Here is a 16476-nt window from a genome sequence, read left to right as displayed (position 1 = left end):
CAAGATGTGCTGACACCATGTCACCTGATGCTGTCACTCTAGTAGGCATGTTGAAAAGAGAGAGAGAGAGAGAGAGAGAGAGAGAGAGAGAGAGACTTAGTTCAGTTTGAATAGTAAGGAGTAGTGTTTATTTCATTTAAAAAGAAAACAGAAGGGAGGGGTTAGTAAAATGTATGGCAAATAAAATACCTTCGAAAAAAAAAAAAAAAAGGTATAGCTTGTTGCAAATCGAGCGGAACATTTTCAAATACGAATAAAAAGAGATGCTTAAAGGGACCTTGAAACGATTTTGTACAAACATACCGAGTAAGAGTAGGTCCTTCTGATCATTAATTGACGCATTTAAGTGCTCCGCATAAAGCGTGTAATTTATTATAAGGTTTTAAAAGTGTACATCGCTGTCTATCGCAGCACACTGCTCGGCGGAATTTTCAGCCGCCCCTACCCATATGATGTAAATCACCCATTTGCCGTTAGTAGGGCGAGCTGTCCAATTGGCTGGCCAGGGCGCGTTCATCGATAATTTTTCCACCTTTACGGTGAACAAATGATGTTCGTAATAGTTTTAATGTTAGCAAATTTGTTTCTATAAAAAGAAAAACAGAATGCACAAGAACAATTTCTCACTACACTTAAGCACTTCCGGCACACAGCAAGCGCCGTCTGCTTGTATTACAACGTGCGCCATTTTGACAAGAGATCCGCGGTCAGAATCGGTCCCAGTCTTTTCGCGAGCACCGTGATTCGACTTTGTTGTGTTGTGGACGGCAAACATAGCGACTGGCAATATGTCAAGCTGCGACATCGTGTCCCTCAGCAAGGCAGCAGACGAGCGGACTGGCTGCAGCGCATCGGACTGCCGCTATCCGATCGGCACCATGATTTGCGTGTTTGTGGCCGTCACTTTACACCGGAAGGTTAACACAATAGCGTTTCGCAAGTCCGGTATTAGCGCAAACACAAGCGCAACAGGTCAGGGCCTGGCCATTTCACCGTGTCGTTTCATGGATGGATGGATGGATGTTATGAGCGTCCCCTTTGGAACGGGGCGGTGGCTTGCGCCACCAAGCTCTTTCACGGGATGAGCAGAAGCGCCACCTGGTGGCGCAGAGCTCAACCACACACAGTAGCAGTAACGAAATGTATTCTTTGCTGCTGGTGTAAATTTTTTTGCAGGAGTGTAATCCTTAACACGTTTTTGTAAATGTTTAAAATGTTTTACACTTGGTTAGAGAAACATTAGCTCTTTGTTTGGCTGGTTAAGCTCTGCGCCTACGGGTGGCTGGACCGTGGAGACCGATCAGGCAGCTCGCGTACGTCTATGCTAAAGTTCCTTCATCAGGTCCAGTTTATGCCTCCACCGTTCCGTCGAAACGCCCAGCTTGCCTGTGGTTACAGGAATACCAGACACGTTCGACACTGCAACAGAATGCTGCTGCTTCGATAGCTCTCGCTTGGGGTCGACTGCCAAGCAGCTGGCTGAGAGTTTGGAGAGGCTTCGCGCGCTCGTTCCTAGAGAACTGGAAGTCGACGACATGACGTGCCATCATGACGCAGAGCAAGCGAAGGCGGAGCTTAGCCCCGATCACTCGGCGAACGAGTTGAGAAGAAAATGCATGGCTATGAAGGAGGGTAACTTGTAATCGTCCATAGCTGTCAATATGAGACGTTTCACACAAATTGTGGTGCGAATGATTAACTTTAACTACCCTACGCATGTACAAAATTTGTCCGAAATGTTTCAGGGGCCCTTTAGAGAAACAAATTTTTCGAATATGCGCTATTTATATCAACCATAGCAAGCTCATTGGTATGAGGCCTGAACTTTGTCACAAGCGAGATTCTTTCCAAGCAGCTGGAAAGTCAACCTTAACTGTCCTGACATACTCTCAGCCCACGCACCTCGCCGCCGTGTTGCGCTTCACTGCTTGGAAGAGTTTGATTTTGGTTTGGATGAGGGGCGCCTGCATCTCTGCGCCAGTGAACACTGCATTTTTGAGCTCAAACGGCTTCAAAAAAGTGGCAGCACATGGCCCCGAACAGCAAGGAACTTAATAGCGAACGTCGAAGTAGCTTGGCCTAGCGTTGCCGCAGTGGTGGCTTTGATTAATGCAGTTTTGGACCTGCGGTGACGGCAAAACGTCCAGAAAATCTGACGGCAAAGGGTTCTTGCATCCGAAATTTTCGTTCTTATACATTGACTCTATAGGGTACGTGGTGGTGCCGCAAAGCCCTTTGAATTATCGGGCATGTCTCCAAAAATCAGGTGTCCGGAAAATTGGTCTTGACTGTACACTGGCAACTCCTCCAGGTGACGACATGGCCTCAAAGACTATTCGTTACGATTAGTCTCTGTTACTTGAGCCAGCATTAGCGAGACTTTCGTTCCCTTTCAATAATATTGCAGCTAATTTTCCTAGAAAGAAGCACAAATTCCCCTGAGTTTTCCGCGAGTATTTCCAGACTATTCAAAATCTCTGAGAATTCCCGGTTTTCCCAGTTGGTAGGCACCCTGAGACAGGAGCACATGAACACGAGCACGCCCTCTAGCTCTGTCGTGCACAAAGCAAACGCTGCAGTTGCATGTAGCTTGTGGTCTGCTATGTAGCGTGGATACCGCGGCTGCCAAAAGGTGCTGCGACTACTGCCTGAGCGTAAGTGGCTTGCTGAAGACAACCGCATTTGGCATGCTGCTGGCACCAAAATCGGAAAGAGTGGCGTATACATGAAGATCCAAAATCAATCTTGAAATGCGCGCCACGGCGGCATTCAGTATATGGACCATTGTGAGGACGCCCCACTCTGTTGTAGCCTTCGTAGTTTCAATCACTGAAGGAGTGGAAGCACCGGAAACGCTACGATTGCCAATAATTCCGATTCTGCTGAACGCATTGAAGAACATTTTGCGGCAAAGCATTTATGAAATAGTCCAATTGAGCTTCAAATGGATTTCTCAACTTTGATGAAAAGTGGTTCAGGGCCCTCTTAAAGTCATACAGTGGATTGCCTTCTGTTAACAAAAATTGTGCTTTGTGCAATAGAAACAGCAAACTTTTTTGTTGTCGAGTTTATTTCATCACTTCTGCTTTATTGTAACTAGAGCATCACAACATGCTTAATGTAGTGCAAATAGATAGAAGAGCAAAAATCGGTCCGATATTTTATTCAGAATCCACAACTTCTGAAAACGTGGAAACTAATTCCAATTTGCATGCTTTCAGTGTTCAAGTTCTTAGTTACTAGAGGCAAAGTTACTTCAAAATAGCATTCGTTTTAGCCTCTCCTGACATGCCAGTAATGTACCTTTATTTGTTCTAAACATTGTGTTCACTTGCGTACAGTGGCGTAGCTAGGTCGTCTGGCACCCGGGGCCCATAGGTCTTGTCACCCCCCCCCCCGGTGTAGTCGATGAAGGCGAGGGTATCAACAATTTCCGGTTGTCTTCAGACGTATATGAGACCCCTCCCCCCCCTCCCCCACTGGCCCCGTTGCTACGCCACTGCTTGCTTGTAACGATGACGAAAACGCAACCAAATTATCTATACAAGTACTTTGTTGGAGCCCTCTGAGAAAAAAAAAAAAAAAAAAAAAAAAAGAAAAACATCTAGACTTCGCAAAACTGAAAGCGCACTCGTTCAAGTCTCAAGCTCTCTTCTGTAGAGAAGAACTTTCGCGTGCACCGTCATTCATTACAAGTCTCAAGCTCTCTTCCGTAGAGAAGAACGTTCGCGTGCACAGTCATTCAATACCTCGCGAGCCTCATCCGATTTGGCCAGGGAAAACATTCCCTAAGTGTATTATACCTGTGTCACACGGGCACATTTGAAAGGCCTTCCAGTCGACGGCCTTCGAAATGCCACAACTCTATCGACTCAAAGGAGTTGTCGCGCTGCTACACGGCGCTTTAGAAAGGCCGTTGAATGGTTCAGGCGTTTCTCGTAAAATTGTGTGGCGCTGCGGATCTTTATTTTCGTTTTCATGTCACAAAAAGTTAAGCAACATTAAAACCACTTAAAAGCACTATAATTTATTTTATGTTTGTTTATACATTTAAAAGGAATGTTTATACATTGTCATACATATGTTTAGTGTTTAGGTTGTTGAGTAGCGAAACTGCGGCAACGTTTGCGTCGCTGCAAGTCGCTGTTGTCGAGAGTATGTGCAGTTCGCACATATCAAGGAGCAAAAATACTTTATTGAATATTTAATAACACTCATATATAGTATGTTTAGAGCATTTTGGTTTGATTTGTTCTTTCTAACTGATAGTACGAGCACACTGTGAACGAGAGGGCATGTTCGCACTGTTTTCGTTTCCGTTGCTCAAAGGCCATCGACATTTCGATAGAGTTGTAAGGTGCTCCGTTGACTCGATAGACATTTGACTCGGCGGCCTTCGAAACCGCCCGTGTAGTAGCTCAGCTCGAACTTAACCTTTGAGTCAACTGACTATCGGCTGGAAGGCCTTCCAAACGCCCGTGTGACACGGGTATTAATTCGCTTCTCGTCCGGCCTGTCACAGGCCCCGCTGCCATATGCTTCTCTTCAACGCGTCAATCTTACATGACAGATTGAGCGATCGCGTCGGCAGGTCGGTATTCGTACAAATACTGCAAGTGTCTCACTTGCTACGCGAGTCCACGCACCTTAACCTTCCTTCCTTCTTCGTCTTCGCGAAATTCGGTAGTGACTTTCTCTTCCCCATCAGCGACTTCAACTTGTGGCACATGCGGAACTTGCGAGACTTGCGGGGGCAGGGCCGGCAGAGGGACATCTGCGAACAGACAGACCAGCAATTAAGCAAGCTCAGTGTCAACACAGCAATACATAAAACCGTGTCACCTGAAGCGCGATTGGTGTCACATGTAGCACTGAAAACGGCGAATATCTTAGAATGAATACTAGGCCTACTGCCTGGACGTGGAAAACGGCTCAACCACACAAGAGAAAATGACCCAGGGCAAAAGGGATGAAAGCAGTATTACTATGATCTCTTCTGCGCTGAAGTATTTCGCAATGAACGCAAACTAACAAGCCCAAGATTCACCTACGTATCAGCTTAAGCTTACTGGTGAAGAGAAACTGGCGCTCACCTTCACCCTGCTCGACCCGATCAGCCCAGCTAGGAGTTATGCTAGAATAAGAAAAGAGTGGTAAGAAAAGCAACTGCGACATTTAAATAGCACTATAAACAAGAGTAATTGAACCTACGAGTTGTCAGCAACAGGCATTGTCAAACACTTATATAGCTTTATGCACGGGGCACGGTGCGCGGGGAGAGCTTAGCACAGAACACCTATACAAACTTAGCCATTAGTTGCAGTCGCGCACACGTGACGCAGACTACCGTATACGATGTAGGCAACGTAATAAGCATGTAAACGTAGTCCAAAAAGCGCCTTTAAAATGAGAAATATTTAAATAAATATAAGAGATATAATTTTTAGGTACAATGAGTTATTACATTTTGTAGCGGTGGGGGGAGGGGGAATGGGGAATCACATTTGCGCCAATTTTAAGCTGAAGGCACAAGCCGTTCTGCGAGCCACATGGAGCCACTAACACACTAATCTGTGACCATGTCTGTGACGATCTTGTGTGCTTTGAAATGTGAGTTATGTGCGAGTCTGGTTTTCTCGTCATTCAAAGCGCTTCGGAAGTTATTCGCGTTATTTTGTTAGTGTTTAAAACAAGTTGTGTCTTCTACTAATTAAAGATCCCAACACTATTGTGAAAACATTGTCAGGATGTCCGTTACGCGCGTCGTCTTAGCTCCCAGATAAACAAAAGCTTGCTTTCAATCACGTTCATTTTGATAATTAAATTTTTATAATGAACCGGCAAGTCGCAACGTGGTTGTAGGTGACAAACTTTCTGTGAGGGTCAAGGAATGCTTGTGATTTTATCACATCGTGATTTTTTTCCCTTGCAACGAAATTCATTGCGCGCGATATTAAGCACCAACAAATATGATTCTCGCTGCATGTTCCTGCTTTCTCCAGCTTTTCAGGAACTTTGAAAGTGTCGGGAGTTCCTGAACATCTCGGCTTTGTGGCACCTACCTTCCCAAAAATGGCTTGTGGACAGGGATGTATGCGACCAAACCCGGTGGGTGGCTACGTGCGTCGTCTTGTTTGCTCGCATCGACAAGTAGCGATTCTGACAGTGACAGTCATGTGTTTCCGTATTTCTTGTTTGAATGGCAGGATTTCCTTTTTCATCCTGTACGCACGGTAAACGTTACGGCTGGAGGCGAATCTGTCTGTGCTGAATCCGTGAACCTGGTCGCAGCGTCGTCGAGGTTTGGATTGATCTTTGCAGCATTTGATCAGGGTGAGTAAAAGACTACTATGGTAATGTCCCTTTTATGTTGCGAAGTGTTATATAATTCTCGGCAAATGGCTACTAGCCATAAGTGTATTATCACGGATTCCCACGGAAACCACGCTTGCCGATTCGCAAGTGTGAACATGCCCTACGTTCATCATCGGGTGAATGCAACAAACTCGCTTTACTTGATCGTGCAACTTCACTATTGGTGCGCCAGCGGAAGAAAAAGTAGTCTGTTCTACAACAAGGTAGCTAAGTGCATGGTAAATATGTATGTATAGGAAAACTTTCTGCGCCAAACCTTGGCTCTGGGTATCGTGGCCGACTAAGGATTGATTGGTCCAGGCGTGGCCAAGTAGCTTACGCTGATCTGGCTGATGCTGATGTTGGGTCAACTACTTTTGCCAACCTGGCCACTGCTTTGTCTTGCATGGACAGACTATCTGAGAATAATAAAAAAAAAAAAGTAAGGGTACATAGCCCGAGTTGGACATCTGATTCTAATACGTGTAAATTCTAAATAATTTTACACGCAAAATAGTTTAGTAATCTTGATACTCTTGCACGTCATTGTGATGCGTTACTGCTTCATTGAATTTCATTGTGCCTGCTTTGATTGACCACCTGATAACCACCAAATTGAAGTAAAATTTGTTTTTAACTAAAGCCCATTTCACATGGTGTGAATTTGACTGCGTTTTCACACTTGCGGCAAATGGGCTGCTGGACTCTTCGTGCGTGTGATTTTTCGGTCTTCAGAGCACTGAACTCCGCGAAAATGCACATGCGCCAAGGACAGGGAACCAATCATAACGTGGATTGTAGACACGTCACTGTGGCCTTGCTACTTAATTTTTGTTTTGATAAAGTAACGCACTCAATCACAAATAACTTTCACGAAAACAGTTTTAAAGTTGCTTTACTTTGTTCTTACGCAAGTGAACTGATGCCAAGAATAGTTCGGTCCTCTGCTAGGTAGCTTGCAAATGCGAAAATCGTAGCGGGAGCCTATGTTCATTGGCTCCCGCTTTTATCTTGTTCTCCCCTTGTCGAAACATTAGCTCCCGCTTTTACCCTGTTCTCATTTTGCTCGTCTTGAATTTTCATCTCCCACCTTCCCCGTGTTTTCCCTTGTTTTAGTGGAGTTATTGCCATGCCACTACCATGCCTTATGGCCTTCATTTAATTGTTTGTGCTGCACTCTATGCTGTGCTGCCTTGCCCACACGAACAATGCCTGCCCTGCTTGATCTGTGATCACACTGGGTTTGGTGGTGGCATTACCTGAAGGTCATATAATGCAACCCACTGTTGTGCCACCTGATCTTCGAGCCTATATTGTTGGCACGGTGGTATCATTATCTGCTACCAAATGGTGCCTCTTCCTTGTTACTGGCAAAATTTGTCTCAGTTTGGCTCTGTCTGATGCACATATTCATGATTTTTCAAGAAATCCAGCCAATGGTCATCGTGTTTATAAGTGTGTAGGAATATACACGAAATGAGATGAGGATTTCAAGGAGGTGTAGGGAAGAGCGGGCAGTTTTGAATTAGGCTGTAGGCTTCCTGCTGCTAGTATAGGAATATGAAGCTCAGTTGTCCATGACATTATTGTCCAGTGACTTGGCAGGTTTGTTTACCATGTTTTAGAAGTTCCACAGGGCCCCTTTCTGCATGGTGCTTTTTTGCCTGATCTGAGAACTGTTGAAAATTTTTCGTCAAAGTAAATCCAAGGACTCCTCATGTTATCACTTGGAAGTGATGCTATGTGAAATAGATTTTGGGATTCTAGCATCTGATCTCCCACCAGACATTCACATTGAATGAACCTCAGATTTTGAATTAAACACACCGTGAGACATTAGTTCCACAAAAATTTTCATGCAAGTGGTATCTTAGAGCAACTTTTATGAGTAACAATAACTTTTATGAGAACCGCAGGTCTCATAAAGGTCTGTCATTCTTGTGTTAGAGTAAGAACACGAGGGCATACACATGAACACAAAAAGGCGGGATGGGACAAGTGGAGTGCAAACTAATAATTGGTGTTTATTGAAAATGCAAGGTAGAATGAATGGACCCTTCAGGGTATACTTCAATCAGCCAAGAACATTGCACTGACTTTATAGACTGTTTCATCCGGCGAGGAGGATAGGGCGCGCAGGGAGTCTTTCCTCCTCTCTGGCTTGGGCGATCCGGCGCGGCGCTGCTTGAAAGTATTGCTGTCGCGTGCTGCAGAACGATTTCAGAATGTTTTAGATTGTACTCTCTGAAATTTACGCCATGTCCATTCATATAAGGTCGTCAGGGAAGCCTTTCGGTGCATCAGTAAATGCAGGTGGAAATATGTCTTGGAGGAGCAAAAATGTGACGTGCTTTATCTGCTGCTGTGTACGCACATTATCAGTCGCGGTGTGTGTATGTGTTGTGAACTATTTTGCTGATATTGGTTTTAATTCAACAAAGAAAACCAGTGTATCTGTATTACCAGCATTAAATAATAAATCAGCTCACTGTCTGATCACTTGGCGTACGGAGTAAAACATAAAACGTAAGAGCGCATGCTCGTGCAATGGCCAACCTAAGGCAACCACAAAACATCTAAGCGGCAGGCGGTATGAAATATTTGTGATGCACCGGCATCATTCTCGCGCATTTCAAGTCTAGTAGGCTTGAAATTACTGTATGTCTGCGCTAGTCTTCCTGCATGAGGCTGATGGCGCTGCTCAACACAGCGATCACTGTGGTTGGTCAACCAGCACGATACATATGTAAGCTGTGCGCTTCGGCATTGCCTTTTTGGCCTGCATACAGCCATAATATGAGAGGGATCACATAAAAAGAATGCGATGGCTATATTTGAGGACAAAATTTCTGTAATGTGTGTGAGTGTGTCGCAGAAAACGGAACGAACACGACCGAAAAAATAAAAAATTCGGTTATCATCCTCTTTCTCGAAAAAGCAGAAGAAAACGGGCTCGCATAGTCACGCTGCACAGTGTTTATAGATTTATAACCGCTGATGTCGTATGCTTGGACCATGCGGTATATAGAACAAAGATATCTGTAATCCAGCGCCTACCACTGCTTAGGACGCTCGCGCAGTTCGTAAACAGTCCCTTTGCTGGACAAGCTTAATTGAGACTGTAAGGTATGCTGCTATTACTTGCCAAAACTATTTTATTCAGGGGCGGAAACTTCATCCATCAAACCAAGTAGTCACGCAATGTAACCTGCAGCGAACAGTTTGAACGCTTGTCAAAGTATAACACCACAGCTCCTATCGCAGCAGAACGGTACCCACGCTGTTAAGATCGTTGCATATGTTTCATGGCTCCTAAACCGCAGCTTAGAAATAGAGGATACTACTGCAATAAGGTCACATTAGTGAATGGAACATTCAGAAATACACAATCGATCTCCGAGGCTGATTGTAGGCTGAAATGTGTGCACACACATCGCGCTGTGTGTTCCGTCCACCGCAACGCCAGCAGAAACTCCGGCCATGACGCCTTAAACTACTTCAACACGTCTCGCAGAACCGTTTACCATGTAGAAGACGCACGTCATACTAAACAGAACGCATGACCGCGAAAACAAGCGCCAGAACCTACTGCCGAGCGTATACCTGCCATGCAAAACACCGCTTTCACTCAAGCCAGTATGGCACTGCTCATAGGCGGCGCCACTGCATTCACAATATGGCGGCGCCTAAAAAAAACGGTGTATAAACAGTGCCGTTGAAGTCTCATTGCAATCTTTATTTTCTACCTATGCTGCAATGGTGTCTGCACAATGTTTTGTTTATGCCTGTATTTATTGTTTACCAGTTATCTTTGAAAATAGTTTTGTGTCCATTGCCAGCAGCAGAAGACTGATACACTGAATTTAATGGGAGGGAAAGGGCACTTAATTTTGTGGTTGATATTATGTGCAGTGTGGTCATATTATAGACTGTTTGGGTCATGGAGCTAAAAAATTATGCAGATCCAACTTGCATGTTGAAACCTGAGAAGCGAATTATTTGTGTAGCGGTTGAAATCCGTGCAACTGATTATATTTTGCACAATGTATTGCTCCATAGCTTTTACCTACCTTCCAGTGAAGACTGCAAAATGGAGAGGCCCCCACCACGTGACTGCACGTTATACTTTCTCCAGGATTTGGCCCGCTCTGCTATGACACTGCATCCAGGGTCAGCATGCTGATTCTGGAGATAGTGCAAAAGTAAACAGCACTTTACTTCGAAAAAGACTTTCCAAGCAGATACCCCAAATCCTAGGAAAGTAGGCATAAAAAGCTTTTCTTTATTAAACCAATTGTGCTTTTGGTGACATATATTTGTTGCAACAAGGATATTTAGGCATCGTTTCTTCTATCACTGAGTTATTCCGTAGAAAACAAGGCCAGCAGCCAGGACACTTGTAAGGGTAGCAAAGATTATATTGTCCTGTGGGTTAAGCTACTTGGCAAGACAACGGAACCCAGCCTCGGCCTGGAAAATCTGGGATGGTCCGTGAAGAAAGCTTCTCTGTAAATTTTACAGTATGCAGAGCGTGTTTGCTTTTATAACATGTGCTCCTCTCATTTGCACATACCTACAGGTGTGAAGATCTGCACTATTGAAGATATCCTAAACTGTGATGCGGAGGAGGGGCCAGGCAGCAAGGGACCAGCTGACAATTGCCCCTTTCGTGTACTGCCAACGACAGGGCCTGTCCTTTTGGTGGCACTTAGTGCAGATGACACTACGCTGGCGGTTGGATTGTTGCGGGATGGCATACCTGTTGCCGACATGTATGATGTTCGAGGCTTTGCAGGCCAGGTAAAAGTTTGAGATAGCCTTGTGGTTCTGTTGCGATACAGTTTTAAACTGCCATTGTTCATGGTCAAAACGTGGCATATTATTTGATCTATTGCTGCAGGCACTAGAGACACGACCTATCGCAACAGTACGGCTCAGTGCACAGCCAGGCGTGACTCTGCAGGACTTTGCATGGAATCCAGCGGTGTGCGAAATGTTTGCTGTCTGCCTCGGCAGTGGCTCAGTGTCCATCTATGAGCTTTCTGGAGAATCTCTCAAAATTCTCGGCACACTTCCACCCTCTGCAGGAGGCACCGCTTGTGAGTACTTCCTTATTGCAGCCAATATTGTTTTAATGTACTACTGGCATTCTCACAATTAGGTTCATGCAAGATTTTTTTTTTTTTTTTTAATCGTGTGGTGAGGTAAGGGTTTGAGCTAGGCGGAAAGTTTTCATTTTTCCCGAGGCGGGGGGGGGGTTCCAGCTTTCTGAATCCTATGTATATATATGCCGTATTTACTTGCATGATAAACACACTCGCAAAATGAACGCAGGCCCCACTTTTCCAATCAAAAAGTGTTTTTTTTCTTTTTCTCACATAATTATGATCGCACCCTAAACTTGCTGCCGTAAGTAGGAGACGCACGGTACGATTCAGCGTCTGATATGGCGTTCGGCGGGTGCGATTGTGTCCGACACCGTGTCGGAGGCTGAATTGTACTGTGTCTCCTACTTTAATTCCGATAAAAATTATGTGGACGCTCCAGGTGCATTTTTGCCATCTTCGTCGTCAGCACTCGCGAATGGTGTAAGTGTTGAGTGAAAGCGTGCGAGGGACGCCAGCGATTACGGCTCAATCTCACATGCCGTCTTTCGTTGCGCAAGAAGCCCCGGGAGGGGTGGGGGGGTGCAGCGTTGTACTCTGGCAGCAACTGCGTATTGGACAACCTCACCCTAGGGGTGCCGACGATCGCGGCTCAATCTCCCGCGTACGAGGGAGGAAAGCGGGAAGGAAACACACCGTTTTTCGTCGCGAGCATGGCGGTGGCGGGGGGGGGGGGGGGGGGGTTACTCCGGCAGCAACTGCGCCTTGCGTGCCCTATCTTCACAGCAGTCTGCGTTGGAGGCTGAGTTTATGGCAGCTCATACCTTTGTGCGTGCGGTCTTCTCGCTGCTCAGTTTACGTGAAGTGAATGTTTGAAAGTTCATACGTCCGATAAAACTACTGTCCTTACTTTCGTGTAGCTGTCTACACATTTGCTATCACAATTGATGGTTAGCTTTTTGGGCGAAACGGACTTTTTTAGAGGTGGCCGTGGAAAAAAGAATTGCTCAACATTTTACCTCGTATAATGAACATGTCCCCCCCCCCCCCAACTTTGCACATGTTTCGGGGAAAAAAGTGCATTCATTATACGAGTAAATACGATTACATATATATATACACACACTCACAACAATATTCAAGTGCCATGAAAATTACATTGTTGCAACCAATAATTGTTATCACCGGCTTGCATGAAAAAATCAAAATAGGGGGATGGCAGAGCTGATGTGAGAAAACTATATAGGTGGCGAGGCCAGTACCCCTCCCCACCACTTTCCTCCGCCCGGCTGCTGATTGTGTTTACTCGTTTAACTGCTTCCTGGGTGCTCTGATCGCGTGTAACAAGCCACGGCTGTCGGCGTTAAAGAATGGCATTGCTATAACAACTGCAAAGAGGTGCCAGAGTGGCAAGCGATATGCGAGCACCGCTGAGGCATCATTTTGGTGGCCTCAAAAGGGGCCTTTCAAAAATTGCGAGAAGGCTGCCGCGGCAGCCTGTCAGCATGAGAAATCCAGAAAAAACGCTGAGGAGAGATAGCCACAAGCATCTCGTTACATATTTCTCACTGGCTTGCACAAGAAAAGTCTGTCTGTCGGCCATGCATGCTTTATGCAAAGCTTGCCGACGTCCTTCTCCAAGGCATCCAAGTGCTCCACGTAGTGCAGCAGAAGGTTCCTCGTGAAAACAAAGCCCTGGAAGGACTGAATCATCTGCCATGCCTCCTGTGAGGACAATGTTGAGGCAGCCTGCCCTTCTGCGTCGTCGCTGCCGCTGTCGCCGTCGCTATCTGATGCAATCACGTTCGCGACGATCGTCTCATCTGTTAGAAGGACTTAGTTTCCAAATATATAGCTGTGTGCTTTCTTTTCACCGGCAACGTTGTGCATTGCTGATGATCAGAGGGCGGGTCAGCTATCTTCCGTTTCGGCAGCGAGTCAAGCGAAGCTGAGAAACCGCGTGGTCAGGAGCGACTTTGACGCAACCGACAAAGACGAACGTGAGCGCAGAACTGTGCTGAATGAGGAGCCACTGAGCAACATGCGAGCAATCTGCTTGCGGCGCAGTTACCGCGGTCCATTCGTGTTCGGAGGGGTAGAAGGGCGACAGGAGAGAGCCGCGCGGAGATGGCTGGAAAATAAGCGCGCAGTGGCGGTTGGAGCGGTGGCCCCATCGTGCAGCAGTTCGAATTTCTCGTTTTTTTTTTTTTTTATCTTCAAGGATTTCGCATTTCACTACCTTTCGGCTCGGACATCCAGCAGCCAGACTTCATCGTTATAATCGATAATGCGGCATCGGGGAATTGTAGTAAGCAGGTTATGTCATCATTGAAAACACAAAAGTCGATGGTGCAGCAGCTTCTCATTGTTATAACTGATATAGTGTTAAAACTGGTATCGTTATTGTAAGTATGCGGCAGGCACGTACCCAAGGGGGGGCCCGGGCCCCCCCCGAAATTAGGGCGCATACCCCCCCCCCCTTCCCCGCCCACGCCACCACTTCTCACACACATTCCTAAAGCGCCGCCAAATCAATGTTGAAACTTAACAGCTAGTCGGCGGTCAACATTTTGCTTCCTTTTTCACTTCTTTCGGATGGCGGTAGTTATCGGCATCTTTTGGGGTGTGAAGGCCAGTTTCCTCATCGATTCGGTGCCCACGCGATTAACTCGAGATGCATTCAGTTCTCACCATCATTTCGACGGTCACGCGCTTCGCTGTTGCTTCGTTAGCGCAACCTTCTTCATTTAGACTGATCCAGGGACCAAGACAGGGATTCGGTTCGTGGTCAGCTGGTCTGTATGCACGTGGAATGAGTTGCGGCGAGAAAAAACGCCAATTGCGTCTAACTTTTCCTTTTGCTTCATTATTTCCTCGAGTAATGGCTCGCCGCGACGCTGACAGATTCTCGGAACCATATACCCGCGATATGGGTTAGATGAGATGAAAAACAAAATAATGCGAAACAGCGTCCATCATGAAACCCTGCAATAACCGTTAAATACATAAGCAACATGAATGTCATCCGTTAGCTCGTCTGGCTTTTGCCTAATCTTAGAGCACTTTTCGTGCAAAATTGCCTACTGGAAACAAGAGTCACAAGGCGTTGAGAAATTAAGCGATCTACTAAGAAATCCATTGTGGGAAACTGAGGCAACAGCCAAGCAGGAAGAAAAAGCGAAAGTTAGCAAATTTAACCGCTGTTTATGAAAATATTTATGGATCAACATTTTTTTATTTAAAGAGGAAGTAGAAAAAACTCCGCCGGAAGTGGAGTACAATTCCGTGTGTTTTGAATGACGCTTCTACAGTTATCAGTCGAGCCGCCTGATGTAGCCACTTTTCTACTGTGCTTATGCAAGTGTCTTTCTAAGCTTCAGCGGTGGGCGTAGTACATCTAGAATCACAGCGTCCTGCGCCTTACGATGTTGTACTGGACTGGCAGCCACGCATCGTTACGTAACTTCCCAAATAACAATTCGAGTCGTTTGCGGCACTCAACTTGGTAGAGCATAAACGAGGGATCCAAAACAACTGTGATGGTTCCGCAAATATATATTTATCTACCATTTTGCCAGAACTAATTGAAAAAAACGCTACTATAGTCGGATACAAATTAAGTCTGCAGTGAATCCCCGCCCACGCCCTCATAACCGCCAGCCACTGTTCCTCCGGGAGGCTGCAAATAATTCGTACTTCAATCTTTTCTGTTACCCAAATAAGGCGGCAACCACACAAATAAAATTATTAGGGCGTAATTTTATACCTTTTGCCTCGCCTATTATAGTGGAATGGCCAAACCCTAATTCTTTATTGAACTGAAATAACATGCTTGCTTTGCTGCAACTATTTATTGTCAAGTTTCACTTTAGTTTGCAGTGAAGTTTCTTGAGTAAAACGGGTTCAGCAGTGAAATGAAAGGCACCGCAGACTTTTGAAGAGTGAAATATACTCAGGCTCCATACACTTTGTCCATGTCTGTTGCACACATCATTGCTTCCGCCGATGAAAAGACTCTTCAAGAACAGCAGACGCTTCGGAGGTATCAAGTACGACGCCATTTTGAAAAGGCCGCATGACGACGATTTTGTTTGCTTCTGTGATTGGCTGGAGGAGTAACACAACCCCGCGCGGTTTGTGTGCCTTGGTCGCCAACTGCTGCTTTTTTTAAATTGTATTCTATAAAGTAATCTTTATTTTACACTTTGGCTTCTTTACTTGTCCTTGCCAGTGTTCTTCATGCGCTTCTGTCCTGCGCAAGTCCATTTGACGCAGTTCCTTGTTTGCCAAGTAAAGGAGAGGTGTATCCCACAGGGCGTACCTGTAAAATACACCTTGGGTGCTATAATGTAAAACTATTCCAAACTTTTCTATTCCAATTCTGAAATCAGCCCACCGCGATTGGTCAAAAAATATTTTGGACCACCCCCACTTCACCTGTCTGTCGCACGACGTCACGAAAACCGCGATAGCTCCCCATCTGATATGACTTGTGCACACTGATTATACATAATTTGACCGAACAATACACAACAGGTTATTTCTGATTCGACGCCTTTTCGCCATTAGCCCTGGGCTATTGGTCATAAGTTTTCGGGCTGCACCCACTTCACCTGCCTCTCACGAGACGTCACAAAAACGCAAAAACTTACCGCGTCAAAGTGACGTGTACGCATTAAAGATGTATTAATATGTCGAACAAAAGTAAATTTTCTTCTGAATAGCCGCAGGCTGCCCCGTTCCGAAAGGAATAAAATATCGCTGCCGTCGATCGCTCCGGCACTGGCTATAGTTCACCCGTGCCGGAGAGCATGGGTTTATTTGCGTGTAATAAACTTTTTGCCTGGCCGTGTAACGTTTTCGAGAACTTTCGGCCGGTTTACGACCTCTTTCTGCCAACTCTTCTTTACTGAGGATCCGTTTTAGCCTCATGCTTAAGCTTCCGTTGCATGCCACCCCGATTGTCGACGAGCCACCACAAGCGAAGTAAGAGAAAGCGGACCAATCGCACACGCCG

The 16476-nt window shown here is 45.7% G+C and overlaps 2 protein-coding genes across 5 annotated transcripts in view; one reads left to right on the top strand and one right to left on the bottom strand.

Moving 5' to 3' along the window:
• The window catches only part of LOC126547629 (eukaryotic translation initiation factor 3 subunit G-like), a 31556-nt gene extending 26234 nt beyond the window's left edge, over positions 1-5322 (bottom strand). The window contains exons 1-3 of the mRNA XM_050195534.2: positions 5212-5322; positions 5094-5134; positions 4647-4774 (exon numbers count right to left, since the gene is read on the bottom strand). Coding sequence (XP_050051491.1) covers positions 4647-4774; positions 5094-5134; positions 5212-5231 — 189 coding nt within the window. The 5' untranslated portion in view covers positions 5232-5322. The remainder of the gene's footprint in view (positions 1-4646; positions 4775-5093; positions 5135-5211) is intronic.
• A 197-nt stretch (positions 5323-5519) lies between these two features.
• The window catches only part of Nup214 (nuclear pore complex protein Nup214), a 356899-nt gene continuing 345942 nt past the window's right edge, over positions 5520-16476 (top strand). For 3 of the 4 annotated variants that reach the window (XM_055063139.2, XM_055063141.2, XM_050195519.3), the window contains exons 1-5: positions 5520-5610; positions 6003-6108; positions 6207-6333; positions 10934-11154; positions 11255-11453. In XM_055063139.2, the coding sequence (XP_054919114.1) occupies positions 6073-6108; positions 6207-6333; positions 10934-11154; positions 11255-11453 (583 nt within the window). In that variant the 5' untranslated portion in view covers positions 5520-5610; positions 6003-6072. The remainder of the gene's footprint in view (positions 5611-6002; positions 6109-6206; positions 6334-10933; positions 11155-11254; positions 11454-16476) is intronic. The other variant, XM_055063140.1, reaches the window with a different exon arrangement.

This window comes from Dermacentor andersoni, chromosome 1 (assembly GCF_023375885.2).
Source record: "Dermacentor andersoni chromosome 1, qqDerAnde1_hic_scaffold, whole genome shotgun sequence".
Taxonomy (NCBI): Eukaryota; Metazoa; Arthropoda; class Arachnida; order Ixodida; family Ixodidae; genus Dermacentor; species Dermacentor andersoni.
This window is presented reverse-complemented; position numbering and strand designations above follow the sequence as displayed.